This window comes from Chinchilla lanigera, unplaced genomic scaffold (assembly GCF_000276665.1).
Source record: "Chinchilla lanigera isolate Chin_1 unplaced genomic scaffold, ChiLan1.0 scaffold00036, whole genome shotgun sequence".
NCBI lineage: Eukaryota > Metazoa > Chordata > Mammalia > Rodentia > Chinchillidae > Chinchilla > Chinchilla lanigera.
The window spans coordinates 15,203,149-15,228,917 of NW_004955437.1; the positions used below are offsets into that span (position 1 = coordinate 15,203,149).

Genomic DNA, 25,769 nt, shown 5'->3' on the forward strand with positions numbered 1-25,769 from the left:
GAGTCAGACCTTGGGTTTCTGTCAGTATGGAAGTGACTTCTCACCTGTGCATTCATTCATTTCCGGTGATGGTGGTGATGGCTGGCTGGCCAGTCACCACCGTTCTGGAAAGTGATGGGTGTGGTGGTAAATCTGCCCCCACCGCAGGGTAGGCGCTGTCCTCAGGGCCAGGCAGGAAACCCCTCAGCAAGCTAAAGGTCATTTTAGACGATGACACATACTGTGAAGAAGAACAGGGTAGTGGAGCTGGCGTGGGGAAAAGCCACTTCAGATGAGCTGGCCAGGGAAGGCCTCCATGGCCCAGCCCACCCTGGCAGTGACCTGAGGGAAGAACGTGCCAAAGAGAGGGAACAGCAGGGAAGGTCCTGAGTTGGGAATGGACCGGGGACATTGTGAAGCAGAGACAGAGTGTGGAGGGCCTGAGTGGTAATGACGTGAAGAGTGAACAGGTCACCGAAGGCCTTCCAGTGCAAGACAAGAAATGGGACCTGCGTTTTCAGTGAGACGGAAGCCAAGTGTTGGCGTTTCGCAGGGAGCAGTGTGCTCTGACCAAGGAGCAAAGCTGGCTGCTCTCTGGAGAATCGTAGCGGTGGGGCCTATTGGACTGGGCAGGAGTTAAGTGACGTGAAGCAGGAAGACCACCCATGGGTTCCTGGCTAGAGGCAACAGCAGTTTGGACCATGGTTGCGGCAGTAAAGAAGGGAAAGATAACATATTTAAGATTCATATTTAAGAGGTAAAGTCAACAAGTCTGTTTGCTTTTTAAAGACTGATTCCCATACTCTCTGGCTCCTCTGTTCAAACAAGAAGACCCTTAAAGCAGGAGCTTCCCGCCTACCTGTTCCTGCACTGCCTAGAGCAGAGAGGGGCTGGTGCAGAGCAGGAGTGCAGCATACGTGGATGGGCTCGTGGGTCACTGAAGGGATCGATGAGTAGGTGCCAGCCCCAGATTGAACATCAAGGGGTGTTTGGTGTGTTGGAATAAGAAGCAGGGCCGGGAGAAGGAAGGGAACAACACAGCCTGAACAGTTAGCCAGGGAGAAGATGATGAAAAGGTCAGACAAGCAAGGCTGTTTATAGAACACGCTTCTGACTGGAGCCACAAAAGCCCAGGGATATTGGAGAAAAACAAGGACAGGTCTGTCCTGCAGCTCAGAAGGAGTGGCTTCCTGAGAAGCAAGTGGTCCTAGCTGTGCCCAAGCCTGGGATGGCAGGTAGGACCTAGGATGGTAGCAGGGTGTGGGGACCACCCCAAAGAAGCCTCCCTCTGCTGTGTGTATCCCTCATCACCCAGGGCATCCTGGGCTTGGTTTCACACACACACACCCCACCCTTGCCACAAGGCCAGATGATAGTGACCTTGTCTGACACCAAAAAATAATTGCTCTCCAGGATTTGTGTGGGACTACAGGGATTGGCAGCAGCAGGGATTTATTGGAACCTTTTAGCTTTTTGGATTTAAAGATTAAGGAGTGAAAGGGAAAGGAACATAGTAAATTAGAAAACCCAGACAGGCTGTCACCACAGGCTGGGATGTGCCTGCTGTTGTGTTTTCTGTCCTGTAATCTTCTGGGACCTTGCATGTAATATTAGCAAAGCTTTTTATGTCCCTGGGTAACAGAAATATGAATAGTGACCGATCCATCATTTACCTGTTGATCCCTTTATCTCTGGCAGTATAGCAATTCCTCATCCATCTGAGGTCTAGCTGGCCATTGATGAAATCCATGTGTTAATTTTCTTTTCTTTTCTTTTTTTTTTTTTTTTTTTGATACCAGGAACCGAACTCATGACCTTGCACTTGCCAGGCAGGTGCTGTACCGCTGAGCTAGATTCCCAGCCCAGTGTGCTAGTTTTCCAGGGACCCTAATCAGGTTGTTCAGTCCCTGAGCGCCATCTTTGGTCCTTTCCAGGGACAGCAGTGGCTTGGGGTCCTTTTCACCTGGAGCCCACTGGCCTCAAGTGACTGAATCTTGGACATACCTTCAGGGGTCAGAGGCAGAAAACCTGGACTCCAGTGCTGACTTGCCGCTAACTTTATAACCACAGCAAAAATGAATAAAATCATGAATAAAAGTTTTAATGTAAATAGTGCAGATAAGATTGAAACGTGGAGAAAAATTTTAAACTCCAACAACCCTATCTGCGTAGTGCAACTACTATTATCATTTTATATGCGGTTTTATTTTTCATATTCCTATAGCTTTGTGGTTTTAGCATAGAGAACATGCACTTTGTACTTCATCTTTTTTTCAGTGTTCCCAGTTTGCTTTTTCAAAAAATGATGGTAAAGAGCATATACTGTAAAACTTCTCATTTTAACAATTTTAAAAATATAACTCAGTGTTGTTGAATATATGCATACTGTTGTAAAACAGATCTCCAGAATATCTTCACCTTTCAAACTTGAAATTCTAAATCAGTTAGTTAAACAGCACTCCTTTTATCCTCTCCAAGCTCCTGATAAGTGCCATTTTAATTTCTAAATCCTACTTCTTTAACAATGTTATTTCATAAACATTTTCCTTGCTATATTCTAAAAGCATGTATCATAGCTCATAAAGAAGATGGACTATACCTAAGAACTGTTTTTAAGAATTAAGATGCTTTCTACTTGTTTAATAAATAATTTTGCAGTGAATGTCTTTGTTCCTGTAGCATTTTTCCATTTTAAAAATATTTTCTAAGGCTATATTACCAGAAATGAAATTAGTTTGATTCATGGTGCCAAATTGCTTTCTGGAAAGGTTTTACCCATTTTTAACTCCACCATCAAATTATAAGACTATTTCACTGCAGAGTCAGCTCCCCAAGGAAAGACACAAATACATTGCTAGTATGTATAATAAGTACAATGCTTACTGTATTTTTGTTTAATTTGCATTCCTTTTACTTTTCCTTTTAAAAGCATTTTACAATATATTATTAACTATAGTCACCATTTTGTGCACTGGATCTCTTGAATTTATTCCTTCTGTCTAACTGAAATTTTATATCCTTTGACCTGTATCACACCAACCACCAATCTTTTCCAACCCTGGTGACTATCTTCTATTCTCTAGTTCTATGGCATTAACTTCTGAGTCAATGGATAAGTGAGATCATAGTAGTATTTATCTCTCTCTGCTGGATTATTTCACTTAATATAATGTTTCCCTGGTTAATTCATGTTACTGCAGAAACAGGTTTTCTTCCTTTTTATGTCTGAATACTATTTTTAAAAATTCATTTATCTACAGATTGACACTTAGGTTGACACATATCTTACCTATATGAATAAAGCTGAAATGAATATCAGAGTGCACATAACTCATCAGCATATAATTTCATTTCCTTTAGATACATACCCAGCAGTGAGATTGTGATTGGATGGTTGTTGTATTTTATCAACTTTTTGGGGAACTTCCATACCATTCTCCATCATGATTGTACTAATTTACATCCCCACCAGCAGTGCAGAGCTGTTTCTTTTTCTCTACATCCTTATCAACTTTTTTTATTTTAAAAATTAATAAGCAGACAAAACAACAATGAAGACAAAATCAAAACAACACAGAAACAGCAGAAATGATACATGACCTCAAAACAAAATGATAGAAATTTACAATGGTTACTACATTACATACTGTTATCTTCAACAAAGTTACTCAGTCCACCAGACATAAGAATGTAAGACTGATCAAACAATCAAAGACAGTAACAAGTAAAAACAAGATAAAAAATAAAATAAAATAAAACATTGGAAATGATGCAGAACTTCACCATACAAGATGGTAAGAGTTCAACAATGGTTATCCTACTGCATATTGTTTTCAGATCAGTCATTCTGATTAACAAATTCAAGTGTGCAAAATTGTTCAAGCAAAAAGAAAATTTTAAGCATTGACTGTTCCTCTCAGTAAACCACAGACATCAGCAATACACCTATTCCAGCTATCTTTACATATACATTTTGTTTTTCATTTAAAAAAACAAAATAACAAAAACAAAGACAAACAAAACAGCATAGAGAGCAAGAAAAATGATACAGAATTTCAAAACGTGATAGGATATTAACAATGATTGTTATAATGCATAATGTCATCTTCAAAATGGTTGCATGTATAACCAGATATAGGCATGCAAGATTGTTAAAACAATTACACATTAACAACTCCTGTCAATAAACCAACAGATATTAGTAGTACAATTATCCTAGCTATCCTGTGTATACTTATACATATTTTTCTCCCTTCTTTCCTTTTCCTCTCTCCTCCTTCATCCCAGTTGCTCCTTCCTACTTGAGCAGTTTCTTTTCCTTTTCACAATATCTATTGTGACATTTTGTTTTTTGTGGTTTTGATAATAGTCATTCTAACAGGTATGAAGTGATGTCTCATTGTAGTTTTGATTTGCATTTTCCTGATGATTAGTAATGTTGAACGTTTTTTCATATACCTGTTGGCCACTTGTGTGTCTTCTTAAAGACATATGTAAAATACCTGTTCAGGTTCTTTGCCTGTTTTTTAATAGGGATTTTTTAGTATTGACTTGAGTTCCTTACATATTTAATATATTAACCCCTTACCAAATATACAGTTTGCAGGAGTTTTCTCTTATTGTGTAGGTTGTCTTTTTGCTCTGTTGATTCTTTTCATTGATGTTCAAAAGTGTTCTGCTTTGAAATCATCCCATAAGACAGTTTTTGTTTTTGTTGCCTGGAGTTTCAAGATCACGTCCAAAGTATCTTACCTAGACCCCTATCATGGAGCTTTTCTTTTGTGTTTTTCTCTAGTTGTTTCATCGTTTCAGGCATTAAATTTAAGTCTTTGGTCCATTTTGATTTGATTTTGTATATGGGGTGCATTTCTTTTAGTTCAAGCAAGTATGGTCATTTTTAACAGTTCCTAACTCTTATAGTTGCTGCTTTATGATGTATCTTTTATGATTTTTATTTACTTATCAGCAAATAATATAGCATTTGCATAATGCTTTTGATGTTATCAGGAATTTCTCTCTACTGCATTGTATTTGATTATTTTCTAGTGAATGTTGACTGTATTATTATTACTATTATTATGAGGATGATTCAGTACTGGGGGTTGAACCCAGAGCCTTTGCACCGAACTACATACCTTGCCTTAACTTATATTTTTATTTTGTGACAGGATCTTACTAAGTCTTTAAGTTGCCCTTGCTGGACTTGAACTTATAATTTTCCTGTCCCAGCCTACCAGAGTGCTTGAACTACATGCATGTGTCACAATACCAGCGTTTCATTATATTATTTTTAGAGACAAAATTTTGATATTTTTTATGGTAGCTGATCTAATAGTTCAAAAATTTTATGATTCTTTCATATCCTAGTTAAGATAGTCATCACTTTGGAAGGTTAAATATACAGCTACATTTTTTCAGCTTTTTTATGCTATATATTTAATTTTTAATTAATCTCAAATTTATTTCAATTGTAGTATGAAGTGACTTTGGATTGATTTTCATTTGTTAACCAATTATCCCATCATTGTAGGACAATATTTATATCTTTGGTTTGTGATAACTTCTTCTTTGCATATTAGATTATTCTTTATGTAATAGATTCCACTTCTCTGCTTTTTCCATATTCTTGCTGTTCTTTGTTATTTTCCTATTCTATTGCTTTGTGATAGATACGGTTTACATGATTTCTGCAGTTTGAGATTCGGTGAGATGTCTTTATAGACTAATATGTGGTCAATTTTTATGATTCTTCAGCGGTTGTTATTACAGAATGAACCCTAGTTTACTGAATAATAGACCTATGTGTGTCTAATGGTCCAGCCATCCAGATGGATATAAATACAAACATATCCCAAGAAATTACATATTACATAAATATTCTATATATGCACTTATTAATAATTAATATCATTTCTGAAACTAAACATTATAAGTCTCCGCTGATACAGCATTGTCATTTTCTTCCTGTTGGGTATATTCTTGTCAGGCTTTGCTTTATTTACTTCAAAGGTATCTTCTTAGGTCTATAAAGATTTTCACGTGCATATTCCTGGTGGATTATTCCTTTATCAAACATGAAGTTTTATTTCTTTTACAGTAACTGCTCTTTATTTGATATCACTTCTCTGTTCCTTTTTTGCTAGCTTTTGTCTAGTACATAATTTTTATCGTTTTGGCTCTACTTTCCATTGAGTTTTGCTTTCACTATATTGCTTATAAGCAGTATGCCTCTGGAATTCATTATTTTCATACTGGTTCTCTATCTTTTGATAGAGTGAATTTAACTCATTCAATTTTATTGTAGTTACTAATGCATTTGGCTTTTGTTGTTGAAATTGTGTTTTCTAATTTATATATTTTTTTCTTCTTTTCCTCTTAGTTGAATTGAATCATTTCTTTAGTTCTTTAACTGCAGTTTGATTGAATTCCCTTGTTTTCCCCCTCTAAGATTTAGAATTTATAATTCCAGATATATTCTGAAAAATTTGTTTGAACGTACCTGAAATTAATTTTTTGTGGTCATATATGCAATTAATAGTATCATCCTGGACAAGAATATCAGCACATTTTTCTTCCTTCTACTTCCCTCATTCTTCCATATTTCTATTTTCTATGTACTTCTAGAGATTTTAATTTCAGATCAATGTTATTATGTATTATTTTTAAAAAATACTCATTCAACACATAGACTACTTAGTATCTTTTATCTGTTCTCACACTGCCTTTATGGCTAAATTCTTTTGGTTTTATTTTTCTACCAACTAGCTGAGTGTATATGTTACTTGCTTCAAAAAACTTCTGAGAATTGTGAAGATAACCTTCCTTTTTTTCTTGCACCCAGCGCAAGAGTTTGGGGACAATAATTTATTTGAATTTCATTGCCTTACTGGGATTTATTTCCTCACAGTGATATTAGGAAATTTCACCATGGTGTGCTTGGATTTAGGTCTTCTTAAATTTCACTGGCTGGACACTTCATGGGCCTTTGCAATCTGAATGCAGATCATTCTTTCAGTTTATGACAACTTAGTCTAATATCAGTTTGAATTTTTCCTGTTATCTCTTTCATTTTTACCTTCTGGACCTCAACTACATGGATATTGAAAATTCTATAGCTACCTTTCATCTTTCTTCACTGTTCTTTTGTACTTTTCCTCTCACTGTATGAAGGGGAGATACTTTTCCCTTTGTATACAGAGTCCAGCCCTCTGTTTTTGCTAGATAGCAATGTCTATTTTTCAATTCAGCTGGCCTTCGGAAGTTTTGACGTTAAAAAATTTTGACTTAGTTGATTTTTATGGAGTTTACATGTTTCTCTCGCATCTTTTCTCAGGCATTATGTTTTTCAATCAAACTCTTTTCTAAAGCAGTTTTTTCTAGATTGCTTCATTCATGTTAATCCTTAAGTATAAGTTTACTATATGAACATTTCTTCTAAGAACTCTTTCCGTTCCTCAAATGTTTGGTGATTCTCAGTGTTGCACTCATGTTTGAGTTTGAGACGTTTTGTTTGCCTATATGTGAATGCTGTGTGTGTTTATCACAGCCTACCTGGAGAGTCCTGAGGTGGAAAGTTTTGTTTTGTTCTGTTGTTTTGTTTTGTGGGCGAGTTGGTCCAAAAATTGGTTTTGCAGCTTTGGAGGCAATGACTTTCTTCCAGGAGTTAACCAGTGTGTGAGAGATCACCCAACCTCCTTTGATGTACTAATGGGCCTTGAACTCAGGGCCTTCACACCAAGCCTCATCCCCTGCCCCTTTTCTATTTTTTACTTTGAGACGGGTTCTTATTAAGTTGATCAGGCTGTGCTTGAATTTGCTATCCTCCTGCCTCAACCCCCAGAGCCCTTGGGATTATAGGCCTGGGCCACCATTTCTGGCTCTACCGTCCTGTTTTACCAACTCCAGTGCCCACACACTGCTGTGTTCTGGCTGCTTTGGTCTGGTGGCCCCGTCAGTCAGTATTATGTCACAGCCTCCTCTGCTCACTGCCAGTGACTTCATTTCCTTTTCAGAGTGTGTTTTCCCTCTTCACTGTTTTGTCTCCACCCTACCACCTCCGCCAACCTCCATCTGTATGGAACTCCTCTTGTGTATTTAGTGACCAAAGGCATTTCCCATATTCTGTCATGATTCTGGAGATATTTACATATAGTTGCCCCTCAGTACCTGCAAGGGATTGATTCCAGGTGTCCCCAGGATACCTAATTCCTCCAGTGCCCAAGTCCTTTATCTAAATTGTTATAGTATTTTCATATAGCTATGCACACCCTTCTCCAAGGCAGAGTTGCTTGGCAGAGGAGTATTCCAGAGGAGAAACAGTTCATCATGGCAGAAGACAGCAAAAGCAAGCAAGGGAGAGAGAAGGGACACATCTTTTTCTGTCCCTCATGCTGTATGCAGGCTACCTGCCCTAGGATAGGTATGGCACTCACACCCTTGTGAATCAATCACAAACTAGATTCAGCTGCCTTTGAAAAGCCCACCCCTCATGACTGCGTGAGGCTTTGAGAGGATGTCTAGATCCAAACCACAACACCAAGGAATCTCTGATGGAAGACTGAAGGGTCGGTGCCAGAAACCAGGATACAATGCTCAAGGTGAAGGCAAAGACTAGAACTCCTCCAAGAACAGCAGCCATATTTGGCAAAGGTGAAGACCAGAGTTCAGCCAAAGAGAACAGCCGAAGTCCTCCCAAAGAGAAGCAGCCAGAATGAAGCTTTCCCAAGGAAAACCAGCTGAATGCCAACCCCCATTCTCCTTTTATACATTTGCTACAAAAACCTTCTTTAAAGTGGGTCTTTCACACCCAGAACAATACTGACTCAATTCAGCCAGGTGTTCCCCACTCAAGTTGACAATTGATCTATTAACCACCACATTGGAGGTCACAAGTATTTTTCCTTATTATGTATTTTGTATACTGTTGAAGCTAGATTTCTCAACTCCACCAGTTTAATTTTCAACAGACTATCCATTTTCACTTACCAGAATTTTGTCACTTTCTCCTATGTGACGGCTCTCTCTTTCATTCTTTTTGTCCCAATGGGATTTTACTGTCCCAATGGGATTCCCTCTCCTTCAGTATTACTTTAGTGAAGCTTAAAGATTAACCACTGAACTCAACCTGCCATGTTTGACCGGAATGGTCTAGATTATAATTTCAGTTCATTGATGAAATGTACACATTGATATTTTTAACAGGATTTCAGTATCTCTGATTTTAGTGACATAAGAAAAGTTTTGGAGGGGGCTCTGAGAATCAGTTTTTAGTACCAGGCTTATGTTTATTTTATAAATTTAGTTGCTTCTCATGTCTTTTACTATGGAAGAATGCAGAATTTTTTTTTTTTTTTGGTATCAGGAATCGAACTCAGGACCTTGTGCTTGCCAGGCAGGCACATATGCCACTGAGCTACATACCCAGCAGAATCCAGAATTTTAATGGAATGAAAATGCTTCAAAAATTTAATAATAAATTAAATGAGTATAGAAACTTCACAGAGGAGCTGTTATTATATTTTTCAGTTCCTACCCAATTGTCCTATCATAGTCTATAATGGTTTTGTTTTGCTCTCAGGTTTCAGGGTCATCCCTGTCTCTGAGATCTTTGCAGTCTTATTCAGCTGTGTGCCTATCGTTTTTTTCCATTGGGTCAACCAGCACTTTGTTTTATTTTGTTTGTTTTGTGGCTGCTATTATTTCCCTCATAAAATAATGGAGAATTTTTATTACTTTTAGTGTTTATTGATTTTCTTATTATTTAATTGTAAACACCAAACTAGAAGTCATCTTTCCCCTGATATTAAGATTACTTCTTTATTTTAAAGAGAATTGAAAAAAAAGAACAATAGCAAAATACCAACAACATAGACAGAAACAAAACAAAGCAAAAACAATAAGAATGATACAGGGTTTCAGAGCAAAATGATAAGGATTAACAGTGGTTGTTATATAATTTTATCTTCATCAAAGTTGATCAGATTACCAGATGTAAGTACTCAAGATTAATCAAACCATTAAAGGGAATAAAAGATGATTACTTTCCCCCAAAAAACTTCAGTTGTTTATAAGTAATTTCTTACTGTCCTATTGATTTAACTTATAGTTAGCTATTGTATTCTTTAAAATTAATTTAAGTGGTTAGTGTGCTTAAGGCTTGGTCCGGCACATTATTAACCAAAATAAATAAATGCACGAATATAGACCAACAAGTTTAAGGTTAAAAATTCTGGAGGTATTTATATATAGTTGCTCATTGCCAGTGGTTCCCAAATATGGTTGCACACTGGAATCAGAATTTTAAATTTTATGATGCTCAAGATATACTCAGACTAATGAAATCAGAAGACCCAGCGTGGGAAGTGGATCTCAGCACTGTTTCAAACCCCGGTTGGTCCCAGGTAGGTCTGGGAGGCACTGCCCTGTGGCCTTGTTTTCTCCAAGCGTGGTCTTCTGACCAACAGCACCAGCCGTTACGTAGAGCTTGCTGGAAGTGCAGAGTCAGACTCAGCCAGAATCTGGACGTTTATAAAGCCCTGGAGATCTGTGTGCACCACGGGTTGGAATGGCAGGGCTCCAAGGCAGGTGCAGCACATTAGTCCCCATGGTCTATTTATGTGAATGTGATTTCCCTGGAGCGCCACCACGCCCATTTGTTTATATATTGTTAACAGTAAACTTGAGTCATTGCGGTAGAATCTGAAATATTTACTACCTGCCCATTTGCAGAAAAGTTCGCAATGCTTCTCACCTTGCAGCCCTCAAAGTTTTAAAACTCCTTCTGCCCATTCAGTCAGAATGGCAGGGAGTGGGCTGAAACCCTCCTGTCCCTAAGTCAACGATGATTAGCGCTTCCTAAGTGTTTTAAATGCACAGCTGAGGTTCAGAGCCACCGCCCCAACAGCATACAGAGAAACCCGGATGTGGGTAAAAAATAATCGGTATGATGGAGATGGCTTTTGGGAGCATTACAAAACATGAAAGTGGTGACAGAAAGACTGATACATATGACCATATAACACTTTTTGAATATAGAGAAAATTACCTTAATTTTAGACATAGAAAAAGTTCAGATTTAGGGAAAAAAATGTAAGCAAAATTAAGAGTGATGAATATCTAATATCCTCATTATAAAAAAAGCTGGAATGCATTGCTAAGAGTAAGATGAACACACAGGTAAACTGGCAAAGCCAGTTTAAAGCTATAAAGCTACTTTAAAGATGAAAATATAAAGCTCTTTAAAGGTGAAAATAAAAGGACTCAGTGAAAAAATAGTTATGAAAAATAATGAAAAAATTTAAAAAATGAAAAAATAATTAACTTCTTTGTTAACATTAGAAAAGCAAACCAAAACAACACGCTCTTATTTGGGGCCTATCAAAATGACAGCTTACTTTCTTTCCCTCCCTTCTTTCCTCTTTCCCTCCCTCCCTCCCTTCCTTTCTTTTTTCTTTTCTTCTCTCCATCTTCTGTCTCAGTACTCAATACAGTGGAGGTATGGACAAAGGGCATTTACATACTGATGGAAAGACAGATTGTTAGGACAGTTTGACCAGATGCATCATAAATTTTAAAAGTGTTCAGGCTATAGTTTGGGTCATAATGATCCCCAAGGCCCATGTATTAAAGACTTGGTCCTCAGCTTTGTGCTCTTGGAAGGTGGCAGAACCTTTAAGAGGTGTGGTCTAGAGGAAGGAAATTGGGTTATTGGGGGCGTGTTCTTGAAGAAGATAGTGGGACCGTGGCCCTTTCCTCTCTCTCTCTTTCTCTCTCTCTCTCTCTCTCTCTCTCTCGCTCACTCGCTCTCTCTCTGACTCCTGGCTGCTATGAGGTGGCTAGGTTTCCTTCACCACATCCTCCCCACTGTGATGTGCTGTGCCACACCATAGGCCCAATGCAGCAGAGCTGAGCAACTGTAGACTGAAACTTCTTAAACTGTGAGACCAACTACACTTTATTCTCTATTAAGTTGATTTTATCCTGTATTTTACAACAATGGCAAAAAGTTGACTATCATAGCTCCCTTGAATCTGGTATTTGTAACCAGAACAGACTTACCAGGGTCTACATTGAGCAGAGGCTATGAACTTGGACTCTCTGGAGTTCAACTTACCTGAGGCAAAAACTTGACTCTTGCTAATAAACTCTGTTGAACATGCTATTCTGTCTATTTTATCCTTAACTACCTTCTTCTGTTGAATGTAATAAAAAGATAAAAGTTTTGTCATGTAGTAAGGCACTAAATATAGTAGATAGTCAATAGTCGTAAATTTATATCATAGACAACTTTATCAATTCACAATAATTTATAATAACAGCAACAAAGATATATACCAAATTTGAGCACAAATATGTGTGTCCACGTAATGCCAACTTTCTAATCAAATACAGAGCACTTAAAACAAAGAGAAGTATTTTTTTTAAATTATTTGATCATATAATAGAGAACATAGAAGTTTATTATTTCTTGGGCATGTAAAGAACTCATAAAACCACCTGGGCCCTGTACCTTTTGGAGGAGAGTGTGTGATTATGGCTTTGGGTGCAGACACATATGCAACCCCCTCTTTTGTAATGCTGGTATAATTTTATAGTTTCTTAGTAAATCTTATTTCAGAGATTTTGTGGCATCCATAACGAGGAAGAGTATTATAAGGCAGAGAAGATGTATAATTTGTCAGGTGGGTGTTTCCCTCCCCACCTCTCCCTTTTCTTGGCCTACTTTGTTGAATGGGAGTTGCTGGCCATGGTGTTCCGGGTCTGTCTGGGTGCAGCCCTGGTCTTCCCTGTGTACACCACTTTGTACTTCCTGAGCAAGTTAGCCGTGACCCCTGCAGTGGCTTCACAGAACCCCCTTTAGTAAGGGACAGAATTCTGGATGCAGCATCTGTAACCTTTAACTCTTGGCCATATCATTATTTCTCACAACTTTGATTCATCCATTGATTTCAAACAAGAATTAATTAAGCATCTACCTCATTTCAGACAGTATGTTAGGTACCGGAAAGTCAGCCATGATGCCATTCCCTCCCTGCAGAGAGCTGATGCTGTACATAAGGGAACAGAAAGCAAATAACATAAATTAGATGCTAGTGCTTCACATTGAGGAGAAGATTCAAACCAGGCCTGAGAAATAGTTTCAGGGAGGGTGTCAGGGGAAGTTATGTGGGTCAGATGGAGAAGGCCTCATGGATGCAGCCACATTAGTAAAAGCCTGAAGGGAGTGAGGGAGTGCACCAGGTGGCCATGTGTACTTCTGTGGAGAGAGAACACCCTGTGGGTATGTGGCTTTCCAAGGAGGACAGCCCCATTAGGGGAAAGTAGTGGAAGTCGTAGTGGGAAGCTCTCAAATGTAAACAGAGATGATGGTGGTGGTGGGCTGTGGTGTCACTTGAGGTCTTGGAGAACCTTGACTTTTTCTTCTGTGTACATGGGGTTGTGGAGAATTTCAAGTAGGGACCTAGGGCGTCCATGGCCGAAAACCATCAGGAAGTAACCGTGAACTGTTGGCTGAAGGATGCATCTTGCAGACCAAGATGAGGGTCACAGACTGACACCTTAGCCCACAGAGGACTTCTTTTATTCATTTGTACATGTGACGCCCAACCCCATGAAACCACTTACACAAGGCCTACAAAGAAATGAAGCCCTCTGCTGCTTAGCTCCCAAGGGTCTTGGTCCTGCACTGCCCAGAGTCCTTTTGCAGGGAGATGTTTCCCTCTGGTGTCCACACTGGGAACCCATTCTCTTAAGAACTGTGTGTTTCCCTTTTTTCTGCTGACTCTTGGCCTTATGCTGGCTCCCCGTTTGCTGCTAGGAAGCAGATGCTCAGAACTCAGGATGAGGTCTGCAGGTCCCTGTCTAGCAAGGCCGTGGGCCTGTGACCTCTACATTCAATGTACATCTAACCTCATTTTCATGGGCGCCTTTACAGAGAAACTTTTACTGTGCTGTATCTTTGTGAGTCACTAGAGTGTGCCAGCTACAAAGAGCTAACACTATAGAATGCAAATGCCATCAGTTACAGATAAAAGGAAAAGATCCAATTTGAAGTTTGGGTCATTTGTATTCTATGTTTGGTTCCATGAAATGTGTATGTTTATGCCAGGTGTAATAGCGTACACCTGTAATCCCAGAACCCTGGAAGATGAAGCAGGAGGATCGCTGTGAGTTTGAGACCAGCCTGGGCTACATAGTAAGTTCAAGGCCAGCCTGAACTGCATAGTGAGATCTTATCTCATAAAACAAAACAAAACAACAACAACAAAAATGCATATGTTTACACATGCACAGGCACAAATACATCCACCCATCTGTGATTTTGGGGGTTAAATCACGAGGAGCCTAATGCCAGGGAATCTGTTGCGACTGACCAGTGAGTCTGTCTCTTCAAGTGGCTGCAGTACTACCAGTCCTTCACAGTTCAAAACTTACTCTTGTGTCCCACACCAGTGTGCACTAGAGGTGCAGGTGCAAAGTGCTCAGCTGGGCTGGGGGCTGAGAACGTGGAAGCAAGGCTTCTTTTGGCTCTCGGTTGCAGAGGGTTCCGTGCATGGTCCCTTGGCCTGTTGCTCTGGGCCAGTGGAAAGGCAGAGCACAGTGACAAGGGACACATGGTAGAGAATAAGAAAGAGCAAGAGAGGGAAGTGCTAGTGGCACAGCCAGGGGTCTAGTTCCCGTCAAGGAGGCCATGCTTCTAATGGTCCCTGCACCTCCAGTAGCACTACGACTGGGAACCTAACCTTGAATAGATCCGCCTTTGGGGGACATCTACGATCTAAACCACATTATTGATCACTTATTGTTTAAAGACCTTATAAAATCATCTTAGTCCTGTTACTGGCAAATAGTACCACTCCTCCGATCCTGATACTTTCTTTTATTGTTTAATGGAATTTAATGCTCGAAATTTGAATGAAAAGTTGTATACTCCTTGGTATTGGCCTCCAGGAGCAGATCTTTCATTTTACCTTTTCATCTCGAGGTCTGGTTTCATCTCTCGGGAGTTCTTTTATGCTTCAACCCTTGCTCAGGATCCAGGTGTTTTTGTTGCTCCTTTCGGAACTCATTTTATTTGTGGCTTGGCTCTCTGTGATCTACGCTCCATCTCTGTTTTCTTAAGTTTCATCTCTTTTCCTTATTTCCTCTGCTGTCCAAGGAGACTTCTCAGTTCTGTGTTGTGTTCCAGCTCGGTTCTCTGCAACGTTGAGTCAGCCTTTCATCAGTTAGGTGATGACTGTGTTTTTGGCTCTGAAGCCTTTTTTTAAAAATTTCATCAACATCCCTTCTCCTCTCTGTATTTTTCTGGTTTAATGAAAGTTATATAAATATTGCCTAGCAGAGAAGGTGAATGTTTTCTGGAAAAAGCCCAAAAACTTTCTGTTCACAGGGACTCCTTTGCAGATGAGAAATATTTCTTTTGAGCCATTATCACTGTCCCTCTTTCTTTGTACTATCAGCCACCCCCTCTTCATCCCACAGGCTTTATGTTAATTTTTCCTCATTACCAGAGCAGCTCCGCCCTGGGCCACTTAGGGTACTCTTTGTTCAAGTAGAGAATAACCCAGCATTAACCAGGGGTCACCAGGGGTTCCAGGGAATCCTCTCATAAAGTAGTGGAATCAAACCCCTGCCCAGGCATGCAGTTGCCTCTTCATTCATAAAGTCCCCTTGCAGTTGAGCACCATGTCTGGCATTCGGGGTGCTTAATAAAATGCTTTGGAAAATATGCAACAGGCAGTCTCCCTTGGGAGCAGGTGTGATGTTCAGAGTGTTTCAAAGCTGGGATAGCCACCATTTTGTAAGTAATTCTCCTGGGTGATTGTCAAAGTGTTAAACTCTATGACTGGCTTGGGTTTTGGACTGATGACTTTGGCCTCAAAGGTAAGAGAATTTATTTTTGGTTATTAAAACACTGTACACTAGTATAAACACTACGGAAATCAGTCTGGATGGGCCTCAAAAAACTAAAACTACACATTCTATTTGACCTGGCCATTCCCTTTCTAGGTATCTCCCTGAAAGAGTTAAAAGACATCATATCACAAGGATGTATGCATACCCATGTTTATAGCACCACAATTCATAACAGCTAAATCTTGGAAGTAGGCTGTATGTCCACCAATGGATGAATGGATAAAGAATCCATTGTGTGAGATTTACAAACAAGGGAGCACTATGCTGTCATGTAGAAGGATGAGCTTGAGTCCTTTGTGGGAAAAAAGGATGCACTTTTGAGATCATAATGTTAAGTGAAATAAATTGGACCTACAGGCTTAAATAGTGCATGGTTTCTCCTTTATGAAAAGCCCAAAATATACGTAACAAGCAACATAAAAGACAGAACATGGGAAACAGGAGTACAGATCTTTTGCAAAAGGGAAGAGGACCAAGCAATGGAGTGAGAGGGTGAGAGGGGAAGGAAAGGGGATGAAAGAAAGAATGAAGGTGTGTTCTATGCACGCGCCAGCTCCCCACGAGGAGAGGGATTGGTATGTACCACAGACGCTGATCAACGAAAGAAATAAATAAAAACTGGCAAATCCCCACAGTAATTAATAATTTGTGCTTTCAAAAGCTTTGTGTTTTCCTTTCCTGTCTCGCTCTTCTATCACCAAAAAGCATGACCTCTTCTGCTCAAGAGGAGCTTCAGATTTAGAAAGGACACATTCACCTTGACATTCCTAACAGTGCAATTATTTAAATTGGGAGTCCTGAGATTGTGGGGAGTGGTATCTTCCCAGTTAAGATTTTTTTTTTTTTGATTGGAAGAAAAACATAACACAGCAGGCCATACCCTTCATTTTATCGGGGATGAAACTAAAAATAAAAAAAAAAAATCATCAAATACACAAGGTTATCAGATTTGTTCTTAATCTGCTTTTAGAGTTACCCTGAGCTGTCACAATTCCTAGTATTTTTCAGAGACAAAATCCTGCCAGACCACTGGGTAACTCTGAAACGGTGGTGAAATCAGAGCTGGCCGAGCCTGAAGAAAGCACCTCCAGCCAGGCCCTCCCCAGTGGGTCTTACCCTCCCCTGGTTCCAAACCGACCCCCTTCCTGAGAAAGCCAGTGCACTGGCTCCCATTAACCTGGTCAAGAATCAGAATGAAGGAATATGTGCAAGGTAGCGAATGGCTCATCTGCCAGGACTTCACTTCCTTCCACCCTGGGTAGCTGGGGTGACTCGGATGGGCGGACCGTGAACGTACCATGCTTGCATTGAAAGTAACCTGTCTGTTTCCTTTCTTTTTCCAGGTTTGAGATTTTTAAGAGCTCTCAGGCTGATACAGTTTTCAGAAATTTTGCAGTTTCTGAATATCCTTAAAACAAGGTAAGATGTTCTTTTTCCTGTTTTCCCTCTCTCCGGTCCCCAGTGCCAAGTTGTAAATATCAGGTGTGTTTGCTTTCAGGGCAGTAAAATTAGTTCTGTTATACACAGGAAGAGAGAGCTCACGCAGGGGTGGAGAGAAACCCCTGAGGGGGTTGGTGTGGATCTCTTCCACAGGGCAGGGAGCTGTATGGTGAAAAGAGAAGCAAGGCCATGCGTGTGGGGAATCACGGACAGTTTTGGGGGACGCATGCCTCATGCCTGGATAGAGTCAGGTGTCCCGGACAGAGGTACACAGCAATGAGGGATAGATTTGCTCATTTGATTGGGAAGCCCTTGCTGCTAGGTCCTAAACTGTCCCTTTATTACACCACTAAATAGGAAATTGAACTTGGTCATAAAGGCAGGAGAAACAGTGCTCTTTGAGAGGCAATCACAAAGCTCGTACCACAAACAGAAAATCATTTCATTTCTAAGTACATTTCAGATGTTCACTTTATATCTCTGGAGCCCCTGGGGCTTACTCTGTGAACTGCCTTTTGGGGAAGCCCTGCAAACCTCCAGCTGAATGCACCGTGACTGCTTCTGTTAACTGTGTTATGATCTGGAAAACACAACTGGACCCGGAGCCAAGTCCCGCTGATGATCCTTGCCTGGTGACCTGCCGGTGCACAGAGCTGGCCTGAAACCAGGGCTGTATTGATGAATAAACTAATAAAAGAGGCCGGCGTCCTCTAATGGAGAATAAGCACAGCTCATAAATTTCTCTTCCAGGAAACGACACCTTAAGAAGCTCCCCTTTTTGGTTGGCCTTGATGTACTTGATAAATGATTGAAAACAGGAGAACTCTGTAGTTAATGGTTTATAGTGAATATCCCTGCATTTTTGAGGCCTTGAGTTCAGCATCACTTTCCCATTCATGCAGGCTGGGATTCAAGCTTCCTGAATATGACAGGTTCAACAAATTCAACCAACTTTTGACTCTATCCTCTGGGTGTCAGTATTTTTGTTTATCTTGGTTTCAATTCCAAATTGGTCTCTCCAACTATTCATCTATGTAAATGTGAGGTAAAATCCACTTTCTATTAGTCAAGTTAAAAAGAAAAAGAGCCACTGATGTCTCTTAAAACATCTCCATCTACATTTCATTATCCTGAGGTAAGGATTTATTGGGTCTCTGTTAGTGTGTGATAATATTCATGGAGTGTGAATATTATTATTCTTCATATTTTCTTCTGAGCACCAATAGCCTTGATTTCTACCTTTTCACAGCTCTTCTGTACAAGTCATATTACTTTTGAAGTCTGCATCAATGATCGACAGAGCTAGCATCAGCGATATTTACCATATCGTGCTTGCACCAGGAGACTGTATTTTTTTAAGGCTAAATCAGTGTGTGCCCAGCAACAAGCAGGGGGTCGTGTCCATACAGATACACTTTTTCTAATGGAGATGGTATTACACTGTCCGTGGAGCAACCAAGGAGGGTGAGAATACAGTTCTCCTCATATTGTTTCTCAGAGTACTGGAGCCTTCTTAAAATGCTGGTTTCAGAGAACAACAATGCTCCAAATTTACGTAATAAATGTGAAACAAGGAGAGAAAGACCCTCTATCAAGGCAGAGAGTGGCTAGTTCCCTTTTGGGGTTGCAGAGAATGATGGAATTTATCAGTCAGTATTCCCATTGCTGAATAACAGACACCCACAATTTAAAGGAGGAGAGGTTTAAATTGGCTCAGGTTTTAAGGGGGTTCAGTCCAAAGACAGCTGGCTGTCAGGCAAAAAAAATATGGCAGAATGGCATGGCAGAAGAAAGATGCTTAATTCATGGTGGCTGGGAGCAAAGTAGGGAAACAGTGCTTGGGAGCAAGGGTGAGAGAACAGACATAGACCTCAAGACTGTACCTCCATGACCCGCACGGACACATCCAGAGGTGTGCGTCACCAATCCCCGAGGTGAATCCCAAAGCCAATTAAGTCGACACTATCCTGCTTAGCCATCACAAGTGGCCCTCTGAACTTCTTTTTCTTATCTTTTGTTAGGACACTCACCTGTCTACCATTCCTTGGCAAGGGTTCCTTTCTTTCCTTTGGAAGTAAGCAGTAGCTCTGGCATCCCTGGAGCATAATCCACCTGGAAGCCAGGCAGCTATGGTGCTTCATGTCCTCAGTGCAGAGTGGGGAGTGAAAGTGGGGTGGGGTGATTGTCCTGGGGAAGAACAACCCTCAGGAAGAGTCATGGGGCGAGGGTAGCAGGCTGGTTATGCATCTGCCTACCGGTTCCCAAGCAGCAATTCCCCTGCACCTCACTTCCCAGCAAATTAAATTCCTATTTATGGTCAGATGATGCTTTTGTTCTGCAGTCCCACAGCTTAGATGCTGTGTGTTCCTGTCACATGTAACCAAGACCACGTGATTGGTTGAGTCTCACAAGTTTAAAGTGAGCCCCCATTTGTGCCAGCAGCAAAGTGGGTGCAAAGATAGTCATGCCAGCAGAGAGCTGATGGGGACAGAGCTCACAGCCACTGTGCCCAGCTATTCAGTGGGTGCAAAGATTGGAGGTGCTAGGCGCACAGAGGAGAGTCCCTAAGCTGGGCTTGGCATGAGGATGGGGCACTCAAGGAGAAGCGATGTAAGGCAAACCTTGTGGAAATGTAGGTATCTGTCATTTCAGTGTGGGCAGGGGGCGTGAGAAGTTGGAGGGTGGGCTTCGCTTCCAATCAGGGAAGCTATGGGGGCCCACGGGTGACAGAACATGACACTCATGGGACTTTGGAGTTATTTTGTACGCCTGAGACTTCTGTGGTGGAGGGAAGGAGGGTGAGGTAGGAGTGTGAACAAAGGCCAGGTCAGCAGCACAGAGGAAAACTTCATTGAGTTATGAGTGCTCTAGAAGTTCCCAGACCAATGTTAGAGCCCGTTCTATCTCCTACTTGGTGAATCTCGGTTTCTTCCTTCTGCACACCTAAGCATAGGTCCCTGGGCTCTGCCCCAGAAAACGGAAAGCCTGGCTTTGGTCGGGTTGTGGTCTCAGAGGGATTCTCATGTGACTTCTCTATTCTCTGCTGTTCTCACTGTGACCTTCCACGATGCTGAGTGGAGCCATGTAATCATCTTTAAGGAGATTTTGTCTGGCTTTCCCTGGCTGTGAATCCCTGCCAATCTGTGGCATTAGGTGGGGATGGAAGATTTGCAAATGTGATTTGAAATAATGATTTGAAATTACTGTTTCATTTTCTGTTCTTTGGCTTCCTCGTTCCCCCAAGAGCTGGAGGAAACGGGGCAGAGAGGTAGAGGAAAGGTGGGGAGTGGCAGAGAAGGAAGAAGATAGCAGAAGAGAACGCAAAATGCACAGAACAGTGGAGACAAGTCACACTTACGGGACCAGGATAGTTCCTCCAAACTGCACCAAACAGAGGCCCAGACATGCTCTGTATTCTGAAAATGGCCTATTTAGGGGTAGCCCAGAGACTCTCTGTTGTCTGAGCTTTAGGAAGGAAGTTCATCAGTTATCTTCCAAACTTACTGGGCTGCTTGTTCTACAGCCAGGGAAAAGTAAGTAGCTCTGCTTAAGAACTCCATGAAGTTGCACATCTGTGTTAGTCATTTTTCTAGTTGTTGAGACAAATTCTTGACACCCAAAGTTAAAGGGGGAAAGGTTTATCTTGTCTCATAGCTTGTAGAAGTTTTAGCCCATTGTTGTCTGGCTCCAAGACACAGTGGCATAGCAGAGGGGCGCTGCAGAGGAGAAACAGTCCATGGCATGGCTGGGTAGGCAGAAGCCAGCAAAGCAGCAGCCAATGAGCCGCAGGCAGCAGCGATGACAGTAGTACTCTTTCTGTCCCTAACATAGAGAGCTCTTCCTGGTCCTCATCATGGCCCAGAAAGTTTGTAGTTGTAATTCCAGGGAAAAGTTATTGGAATTCTAGTGAGTTAATTCCAATCTACCACTTCCAGTGCAACCCATGCGAGAATAAGGACGCTAAGACATATTTGTAGTCATGGGGAGCCAAGGGGTCCAAAGTCCAGCTACGATGGTGGTCATCCAGAACAAAAGCCTTGACCCAGGGCTGAACCCAGGTTTTATTAATTCGTGAAGAAGGGAGTGGTTTGAGGATGAGTGACTGAGAATGGCAGAAAGTAGGTGAGTGCTGTGAGCTGGGCTAGGTAGGAGGCCTGAAATCACCTCTGCAATATGCAGAGAGAAGGATATGCAGAAAGAGTAATCTGCAAAACTCAACTGAGGTAGTTTGTAATGTTTTGGGGTCAGTGTTTCAGCTCTGAGGTGTAATCTTTTATGTCCTGAGAGGTCACAGCCTCTCTTTCGAGCCTCTATCTCACAGCCTCTCTCTTGATCCCAGCCCACAGCATGGAGCATGGCTGTCCATCCCACCTTGGCTTGCACATGTTTTATTTGGGAGCTGGGGGGAGGGGTGGGCAACCACTGCCCTGTCCTTGTTGCTTCAAAGATTATACATCAGCACCTCGGCTGGGCCGATACGCATTGCTTAAAGCCGGTTGAAGGGATAAGGAAAAGTCCTAGCCAGCTCTGCACACATAAATACATGGAAATAGGGCCAGGTTCAGCCAAAATGGAGACAACTGCTCCTCCTCCAAGAAGAGTCACCCAGGTGGTCTCCACACCTAGCACTCACACACCCTTGATAGAGTGGCCTTTATGCCAGCATCCCACCATTAATCCCAGCATCATACACTTAATCCCAGTGTCACACACATAGACCCAGTCACCTCCCAAAAGTCCCTTTTACGAGCTCATGAGGCTTTGGGGGGACATCTAGATACAAGCTGTAACAGCGTCTCATTGAATGTAGTCCATTGTGGTGATCGAAAGGTGGGTTACCTAGCCGTGTTTCTTCAAAACGAAAATTGCCGTATTGTTTTCTCTAATCAGTAAACTAAGATATATTCATTGCAAACATTTTAACATTATAGACCACAGAAAAGGGCAGAGTGATATCGTCCCACACCAGGCCACTTTGAGGAGACCATTGCCATCTTCAGTGTCATTTTTACTTCTCACACAGCATATGTAGGTGCCATGATTTGCCGAATATGCTTGGGGGAGATTTGGGAAATTCAGACTTTACTACACGTACGACCTTAGAAATGGCTCCAAGGCAAGTTGTACCAAGAACAGTATTTGCTATGGAAACAAGCAAGGCGTCTGAGGTAGAGCGCAAATCGTGAAGGCTCTTAGGTTCGTGGATTTTCCTGAGAACAAGATGGAGCTGTTGAAGGATTTTAATCAGTACAGGAAACGTGGTTAGACATGTATTCTTGAAAAATCCACTCTTCTACTTGTAGATTTTACTTCTATTGTATAGAAAGTCGGTTTCAAGTGCCTGTGGCCTCAGAGACTAAGACCAGACAGGTGGCGTTAGTCCAGGACAGAGGTCTTGGGAAAGCCTGCATGGTGCATGTTGGGGTGGAGTAAACGAGAGGGGTTCTAGAGATAACTAAAAGGTAGAATGAACAGAATTTGATTTTGCTTCACTCCATATCTTATAGTTGAGACTTTTGTCAGTGTGATACAGTACAGTTCACTCCAAGGTTGGGATATTTACATCTCTCAGGCAGACATAGCACTGAAGCAGAATAAGCCCACTGGCACCTGGCTGTACCTTTAGCCAGAAATAAAGAGGAAGATTAGAGACAGGATGGATTTGTGCTTCCTTGTGTAAAACAGATGATATGTTCAGCGTTATCACACACATGTCCTGTTTAATATACACAAGGCGAAGACGGTGCAAATGCGGCTCTTAGAAGCTCTGGGTTTACAGCTACTATCTCAGAAGTCAGATTTTCTGACCCACCGTATTCCCATAGCTGCCTTTGGGTGATTCTCTGTGTCCAGGGATGTGAGTTACTCTAATAGCCAGGGAGAATTCCTGCCATGGGTACCAGAACTGGTCAGGAAACATGAGAAGGATAATTTTTAGTTGGGTCAGGTATTTATCATAAGATCACAATCCCTCCCTCCCTGGAGGCAGAGAGGGGAACTGGAATCTGAATGGTTCTAATTGTCCTAACCACTGATAACTTCTGGTTCGGTTCAGACCCTTGAGCTTTGTTTTGAAGACTTTTGTCAGCCCTGGGAGACTCTGGTCACAAGAGCACACAACCCTGCTCCTGTCAACACCCATCCTTCCTCCTAAGGGGTCCTCCTCAAGCCGGCCAGGCCTACATTTCACAAGATGGAGAAGTTCCACCAGGGGTGAGCCCGTGTTCTGTGCACACAGCTTTCAGATGATTGCTTGGTCATAGAGTTTAACACGGAAAGTAAACTCCTAGTGCTGTGGATCTGTGATAATGCTAGTATCTTAAAAATAATCAGATCTCAGCACTGAACATGGACTGTTTCAGCAACACTGATTAAATTAAATTTCTACACATAGCACAAACTCCCTTGAGCACCATTAGTATCGCGGTGACAATCATTGAGACATTACTAATCACCATATTTAGGGCATTTTTTGAGAACACTGAGAGGCTCAAGGATACCATAGACTCAGTGTCTTGGAAGAAGTCCTCACAGCTCTCTCGGTAGCACACTGATTGTTCTGACCCCCAGGATTCCTGAGCAAGGGTGTGAATCCACTTGGTGCTTGACTCTCCCTTGAGAAAATGAGCGGTCTACTCCTTTCCAGGAGCTCACCTTTTGCTGTCAGCTGCTAAGTCATCACTGGTTTTCTCTTTTCTAACATTAGGGCACACTGTGGAGGGCTTGGGAGCTCTGCTTCAGTTCTCTGTTGAGAAACGTACTGGGATCCAGATGAAGTATAGCAGGTTCAACTTCCTGATCACCAGGATTGCTTCCTGTTAGGGCTCTGCGGGCGACTCTCTTGTATCTGTTTGCTTTACTTTCATGCTGCCCATTTCTGGTTGCCAGTGCTGTCTTTGCAAAGAAAGGGGATTCTGAAAGCCAGCAAGGAGCCCCTGGGCTGGCCAGTTTATTCCAGGCAGTAGAAAGGCAAGGGGAGCATTATCTCAGCTCCAAGGAGGAGCTGAGGTAAAAGGTGCTAAGCATTATTTCTGGTAGTTGGTGACTCCACTCGTGGCTATGGAAACCACTTAGGAGTGAGGATGGGGAGTAGCGTGGCCCTTGGTGGTGCCTGAACTTGAGATCCTCCTGCCTCAGCCTCCTAGAGTGCTGGGATTACAGGCATCACTATGCCAAACCAATGTCTGTTTTTATTAGGTTTTATTGTAACACAGACACACCCATTCTGTTATATGTCGTCTACAGTTGCTTTTGAATTGCAATAACAGAATTCAGTGGTTACAGTATAGGTTCTTATGGATCTCAAAGCCTAAAATATCAATGGAAAACATTACCTGACCCCTGGATTAAAGCTACATAACAGCCGGATTCAGCGTGTAAACCTTTCATCCGTTCCTGGATGAGCAAGGCTGGTAAAAACAATTTCAGGGCAACTGGAGACCTTTACATAAGGACTGCATATTAGATTGTTACTGAATGGACACTAATCTTCTCAGGTGTGACAGTAGCATGGTGACAGTAGCATGCTCGTCTTAGAAGTTGGATGTTGAAATATTTAGAGGTTGTGAGGTGGTGTGGGGTGTACAGCTTATGTGTAGATGTTCTGCCAAAAAATAAAAAATATAAAATAAAAGAAGAAAGGAGAAAGAGAAAACACTATACAGAGATAAGGCAGATGTAGCAAAATGTTATCATTGGTTATGTTAGGTCAATTTAGAGAAATGTTATAATTGGTTAACGTCGAGGGTTTATTATAGTGTTCTTTGCATTTTTCTATCGAAGAGTTTTCAAAATAAAAGGTTTTCTTTTTTTTTTTTTTTCTTTTTGTAAGTTTTTTTGAATAAAATTCGAGGCCCAGCCGTAGTCTCCCTGCAGGCTGCGCTGCGATCTTGCTGCGTGTGAATTTGAGCCACCGCCCGGGCAACGGTTCCCTCTCCATGGCGTTGGCTGCCTCTTACCCACAGGGGGCGCTGTTGCCGGGGCAGGCGGTTCCCGCTCTTTGTAACTTGTGGCCTTTGCTTGTCTCTTTTGCGCAGCAATTCCATCAAGCTGGTGAATCTGCTCTCCATATTCATCAGCACGTGGCTGACTGCAGCCGGCTTCATTCATTTGGTGAGTATCCTTGAAGACCCTCTGCTCCAGCTGGCCTGGAGCAAGCCCCTCGTTGAGTCCTTTTATTACGCGAAATTTCTCACGCTGCAGACACTTCAGCGTAGTTGTAGACAGGAAAGGAGGGAAGCAACCGCACAATTGTGTGGGTTTCCAGCACTTTTACCCCAAGCTTCTTCCAAATGGTGAGTAATGTTGCCCTATAACCTGTGTACTGCAGCGGGGACTTTCGCACTTTTCATCCTGTCTGCAGTAACCCTAGACAACCACAAGATGGCAGTGCTTCCACAGCAAACGCCCGGAAAAGGTCAGGGGGACAAGGTTGG

At 41.7% G+C, this 25,769-nt stretch overlaps 1 protein-coding gene across 2 annotated transcripts in view; it reads left to right on the forward strand.

Annotated features, from left to right (window-relative positions):
- Kcnma1 (potassium channel, calcium activated large conductance subfamily M alpha, member 1) overlaps positions 1 to 25,769 on the forward strand; it is a gene marked incomplete at its 5' end in the record, with an annotated part of 707,467 nt that overhangs the window by 453,341 nt on the left and 228,357 nt on the right. For both annotated transcript variants that reach the window (XM_005389908.2, XM_013517024.1), the window contains 2 exon segments: positions 17,238 to 17,313; positions 25,371 to 25,446. In XM_005389908.2, coding sequence (XP_005389965.1) covers positions 17,238 to 17,313; positions 25,371 to 25,446 — 152 coding nt within the window.